Below are 6170 nucleotides of genomic sequence, written 5' to 3'. Positions count from 1 at the left end.
GCTGCTTACTTACTGATGGTTCTGCAGGAGAGACTACCACTTTTGCATTGGAATTGATGAGCTGGCCTGCCTGCTTTGTGTCCCTAAACTGTTCCCAAGGGCGTGTTGGGTTGCCCCTTGTTTGGCAATCCAAGATCATCAAGGATTGCCCCAAGTACCTCTGCCGTTGGACTGATGCCTCCTGAGTCCGTCAGCAGTGTGCTGTCTAAAGACTTCCTTTCACAACCTTTGACTACCTGTGGCTGTCCTGCTGCAGGAGAAGCCCGTCCTAGAGCCTTGAGCAGAGATTCACTCTGCCCCAGCAAAGTGCTTCCTTGGCTGACAGCTTGGTCTGTTCAGGAAAGGAAGCATTATGTGTGACTGAGCAGCACTTCACGCTACACTAACAAAGTGCCAACAGTGCAACTCGATTAGACAAAGAAGGGCTGTGTGGGCTTTTGACTTGTACCTCAGGAAGTACCCCATGCACGGCAGAACCTAGCTCCTGGGGCCTCCTAACACCACCTCTCCAAGCAGTGATGAGCAGATGCTGCCGACCAATTTGTGAGCCAAAGTCGGAGGCCGCACCTATTTTGTTGGGGGCCCTAGGCCCTCACGCTACTATGGGCATGACATGCACACATGGCGGCAGTTGGTAGAACTGGCCCAAGGAACGTGCACCTGGCCTCTTTTATATGCAGGGTCACCTCTATTATTTGCAGAATCACCTGACTGGTGACGCCTGTGATTGATGGATGTGGGGTGAGTGTGGAAGCCAGCCCTCAGCACAGTGGCTGGTGGAAACACTAGAATGTGTCCAGCAGGACACTACCTCACTAGTCGCGGCTGCAGGGAAATACTTCCCTGCACCCGTTTGCCACCCCTGTGCAAGATGTCTTGACAGTGAGGGCTTCCCCGGCACATGCCCTTCTGAAGCTGTGAGTGAATCCCTTCCCTGGGACCGACTACTGACAGCCTTTTATTATATGTCAAACAGCATTTTACTTCAGGGAGTCCGGCCCAAGCACATGGTCCTTTGAACGGAAGATGATGATTCTGTTTCTGTGCAAGAGGTCAAATGGGAGAGCAGCAAGTCTTGGAGTGACAGAAACAGTCAGTTATGTACGTGTGTTTGAAATCCTTTAATGGTACCGATTTCTGCGTGGTTGAAACGATGCAAATAGCACGCAATCATATTATTTATAAACACCATACCGTTTACAGTTAGGTCATGAAAGATGTTCTAAACGTAAGAAAAAATCAAAACAACTGAACGTCTATGAATGTGGGTTTGCTTTTGAATCTTCTTTCCTCAGCAGTCTTCGGTGTCACCCGCACAGATGGCGAGCAAAGCTTGCTTGTAGTGTCCGGAAGTAAAATGCTGCAAGAGAAAGGATACTTTAATGTAGAATTATGACATATTTTCATTCAATCAGACATTGGTGTCACTCAGAGGAAATCAAAAATAATACAGGCACTCAGAAGGACGGGTTCATTATTTTGTGTGTTTTTCAATGATTAGCCACGGGAAGAGTTTTGTTCACATTTTAAAGTAAATAGAAAGACAGTATCATTCTAAATAGTAAAGTAACTGAGAAACAGAAACACATGGAATATTTTGAAATAGCAACTTATTCTCAAATAAATGCCCACAATAAACTAGGTGTGCAACTTCAACAAATGAAATGATGTATTTCTCCAATTAAAAAAAATGTTAAGACCAAGGTACTATTTTGTGTAAGAATACGGGCTATTTCTGTTCTGTACAGAGATATTGTTCCATCTTCTATAACGCCCACCGAACGGGCAGTCATATATGGAGAAGGTAAGTTAACCTTGAATGTGAACATACACAGTTCAGAACCCGTTGCTCCGCATGCTTGCTGCAATAATTGTAATAGTTTTCTGTCTTTCTTTCAGCCATTTTAAAGAGGCAGAGGAACCATTTAATAATTTCTTCTAACTTTTACCTAACAGCATGGCACACCTGGGCAGGGATGATTGCTCCGTCTAAATAGGATTTGGTGACTTCCGCTGCAAGCTGGTAGCTTAGTGATCAAAGGCCAGCCGAGACTCTACTGTTAAAAACCCTACATTTCCCCTGACTCTTAAAGAGTCTGTCCAATCAAGATTATGGCAGGGCAGGGGCACTGACAGTTTAAGCCTGTGCTAATGTCCTGACAAACTCTAAATGAGGTCCTAATTCTTGACTGCTTACCTTCGCCACCCCTAAAAATCAGCCCAAAGAGGTTCTTGGCATGTCAATAAGCTACACAGTACGACATAGTCTCTGTCATCCAGTTGTAACGTGCATAGCCAGGGCGGGCTTCCGAGCTGGTGGCGCCCAAGGCAACAATGTTTGCTGGCGCACCGCCAATGACCACACCCGCCACGGATTCCCTCACTACCGCCCTTTTACAGTGCTCCTCAAGTCTCCATAACCACTCTCAGATTCATTCGTTTTTATAGCACCACTCATACATTACAAGGAGACAATCAATCATATGTAAATTATTGTATAGAAAATGTTACACAAGACAGAGGACTAAAAGGTGTAGGAGTCAGATGTCATCATTACTGGCAGGCAGTATAGTTTAAGAGTGCTTGGTCTGAAGAGGCAAAACTCAAAATTTAAAACATAACAAAATGGTTGGAGGTTCTCTTTAGTAATGAGAATTGATTTCTGTGAGAAAACAGGGCTGATTGCAGAGGCCCCATAACTTTTTGCCCCCATTTTCCACTTTTTGCTGGTGTTTTCCTGACTTTAAAGGTGCCCTGGGTACTGCTAACCAGTCCCAGGGCCTGTGCTCTGTGTAAAATGGATATGCAAATTAGGCTAATTATAAGTGGCTAAGTTAACCTACCTATAAGTCCCTAGTATATGGTAGGGCATGTAGGTTTAGGGACCACAGCATAGGTGGTGCACACCTAGGTGCATTGCTGAGGTGCCCAGTGTCATTTTAAAAGCAAGCCTGCCTTGCTGGCTGCTTTTAAATTAAAGTTATATGCAAATTCGACTTTGGAATTAAAGGTACTTCCAAAGTCTTAAACTACCTTATTTTTACATATAAGTCACCCCTAAGGTGTGCCCTATGTGCCCCTAGGGCTGGGTGCCATGTAACTATAAGCAGGGACTTTATACAAATAGATTTATAAGCCCTGGTGAGGTAAAAACAGCCAAATTCGTTTTTCCCTCATTGAAGTAAATGGCCTTCATAGGCTAGAATGGGCAGACTTTATTTTAAATTTTAAAGTCTCCTTAAATGTTGCATACCAAGAATTTGGTATCAAATTAATTGTTGTAATAAATCCTACAACTTCCGGTTGTTGGATTTAATATAACTAGTTCAGGTAAAAAGTTTAGACTTTACCTAAAAAGTTGCCAATTTCAGCTCTGCATTGTTTTTGCTGCTGTGCTCTGATTGGCCAGCCTGCAGCAGCTTCTGCCAGGCTGCCTTGATGAGGTGTGAAGTGGCCAGGCTTCACACAAAGGAATGTGCTTGGGGGAGAGAATCTCCCCTCAGCAGATGGTGAGGCAGGAAGGGGGAGGGCTGCCAAACTGGTCTTCAAAGTCAGAGAAGGACATTTGCAGCACCCAGCAACACCCCCACATCCTGCAACCCCAGACAGCTAGGTGCCCCCTTGATTAGATTAGGAGAGGGCAGGAGAGGGGTGTGTTTATGATTTTTAGCCACACCAGTGGGTGGGCTCAGCCAGATGTAACCTCCAAAAATCAGATTCATCCATGTTGGATTTTTAGAGACTGTTGCCTTCTGGGATGGATTTTTGCCACACTTCCCAGGAAGTGGTCATCACAGGGGGACGACCCTGTCCCTGATTGGAGAACCAGGGCCCCCCTGCTTTTCACCCAGGAGCAAGGATAAAACTGGCAGACCTGCACCCACACCTCAGATCCCCTCCAGAAATCAACAAGAAAGGAACTAAAGAAGAAGAAGGACTGCCCTGCTGGACCCCTGGCCTGCACCTGGACCCTGCACTCAGAAGGACTGCACCAGCTGCACACTTGGGCTTCACCACAAGAAGGACTTTGCCTGGCTTCAACTGGTTCAAGGAGGGGCTCCCTGTTTGCTACAGGTGAAAAATTGCTAAACCAGAGTCCCCTGCACCAACTCCTAAAGAAAGCGACCAGCTGACCACTGTCCAGTGGCCAAAAAGGAGTTTGCGCCAGGTGCATTCTGGGAGTTGAAGTCCGCACCCCCCAAGGACCATCACAGAACTTCTGGACCCTTGGGGTGAGCTGTGGACCCCAAAAGAACCTTAAAAGAACATCTGGGTGAAGCCCCAGAAGTTTGGAAAAGATTTGAGAATTTTTGGAAAAAAGCTCCAGAGAGGGACCGACCCGCCGCGGAAATTCTAGCCGGCTTGCCTCAACCGCGACCCGGCCTGACTTCGTGGTTCGTCCCGGTAAAGAAAAACATCCAAAAAAGAGACTAAGTCCGAACGTAAAAAGTTGACCGGGACCTCCCAGCCATCGTATCCGAGAAGGGCTCCATGGACGTCGGATCAAGATCCAGGTTTACCCCGGTCGAAGGATTTTCATCTCGAAAAAACGACTAAGTCCGAAGGTAAAAGTCTCCACCGAGGAAACCCACATCGCGTATCCGGACAAGGGCTCCAGGAGGTCGGATTCAACTGGCAGGTTCGTCCCGGTGAAGAAAAACTTCAAAATAAAGACTAAGTCAGAAGGTAACTTTTCAACCGAGGCCTCCCGCGACTTGTAGCCGAGCAGGGCTCCATTGCGGTCGGCCTGAAAGTTTGACTTTGCCCCGGTCGAGGTGCAACCAGATGACCCGATTGGCGCTTTTTGTTTCTAAGCGCTAGAAAAGTAATAATTCTTTAAAAATTCATATCTCCGGTTCCCCTGAACCGATTTTAATCGTTTTTGTGTCATTTTAAAGATAAAAATATAAACTATTTTTATAAATTGGTTTTGGATTTTTAAACTGTTACCTGTGTTTTATTTAATTACTGTTTTGTGATATTTGAATGCTTTACACTTTGTCTCCTAAGTTAAGCCTTGACGCTCGTTGCCAAGCTACCAAGGGTTGAGCTGGGATTAATTTACTGAGACCTAACTGTACCTACGTTGAGGTTAGTGGCTTGTTGCTAGGTGTAGGTACCTACCTGCCCTACCAAGAACCCATTTTCCAACAATTTCTATCTAAATGAACCTTTTTTGCAACTTTAGGATAATAAAAGACTGAGGAAATATCATAACGCTCCAATCTTTACCTTGCAGTTTGCATGCAGCCCTTTGATGTCAATTAGTGGCTCACTGTTCTACATTAGAATTTTAACTTAGAAACTGCAAGGAACAAAAGGATCTCTCTGACAAAAGCATTAAGCCAGTGACCTATTTACATTACATGCATTTTGTGATCTGCATGGTAGACGTTCTTTGCAGCAGGTATATTGACCCTCTGCTCTACCTTATGATGAGTCAAAACTTCCACTAGATAAACTCACCTGTCTATAGGAAGAACATTAATCACCGTAGTGATCTTGACATTTTGATTGTTGCCTGGAAATTACTGGACGGAAGGAACAGCAGCAGCAGGTGTTTGTAAAACTATGATATACGTTTTAACACAGTGCCCCCACCCGTCCGGACGGTGGCGCTGGTCACACCGGCTTGCAGCTGGCCCTGTGCATAGCTCCCAACAAGGATTGAACCACTATATCCTGGAATACTAGCCCGCTGAATTGAAAGTTCCTCTGCCAATAGATTTCTTTCATATCAGGAAGAACATCTATTCTTATGTTTCTTGGATGAATAGGAAATCTGCATAAGAAAAAAATCATGTTTTTCTCAGAAGGTACTCAGTATATCGTCCTTACAGTTCTCAGGTTTCCCTATTCTTTCAGAAGTTCTGCCTAAGCAAGAACAATACATTTTTATACAAGCTCTAAACGGGTGCTTGTGTTGGATATGATGCTGGTTCCTGTGCAAGGTCTGTACCTATCTCCTACTGCTGGTATAGGGCTGGTAATTTGTGTCATATCCTGGTAATGCAGATTCTTGTTCTGAAGATGCATTGTATGGAATATGATCTTTGTTATTGCCTTGTAACGGTAGGTGGCTCAATGTAGCTTGACTTTGAAACATGTCTTTTGGATCAGCTTCCTACGCTGAAGTCATGATTGTTATTTTTTTACATTCAATTAAAGAG

General features: G+C 44.9%; 1 protein-coding gene across 1 annotated transcript in view; it reads right to left on the bottom strand.

The window, feature by feature from the left end:
• Positions 1-1192: 1192 nt before the first annotated feature.
• The window catches only part of ANXA10 (annexin A10), a 355700-nt gene continuing 350722 nt past the window's right edge, over positions 1193-6170 (bottom strand). Inside the window, exon 12 of the mRNA XM_069205838.1 lies at positions 1193-1360. Coding sequence (XP_069061939.1) covers positions 1292-1360 — 69 coding nt within the window. The 3' untranslated portion in view covers positions 1193-1291. The remainder of the gene's footprint in view (positions 1361-6170) is intronic.

Source organism: Pleurodeles waltl, chromosome 1_2 (assembly GCF_031143425.1).
Source record: "Pleurodeles waltl isolate 20211129_DDA chromosome 1_2, aPleWal1.hap1.20221129, whole genome shotgun sequence".
Classification (NCBI taxonomy): Eukaryota; Metazoa; Chordata; class Amphibia; order Caudata; family Salamandridae; genus Pleurodeles; species Pleurodeles waltl.
Note: the sequence above shows the minus strand (reverse complement) of the source record. Positions and strands in the feature narration are given on the sequence as shown.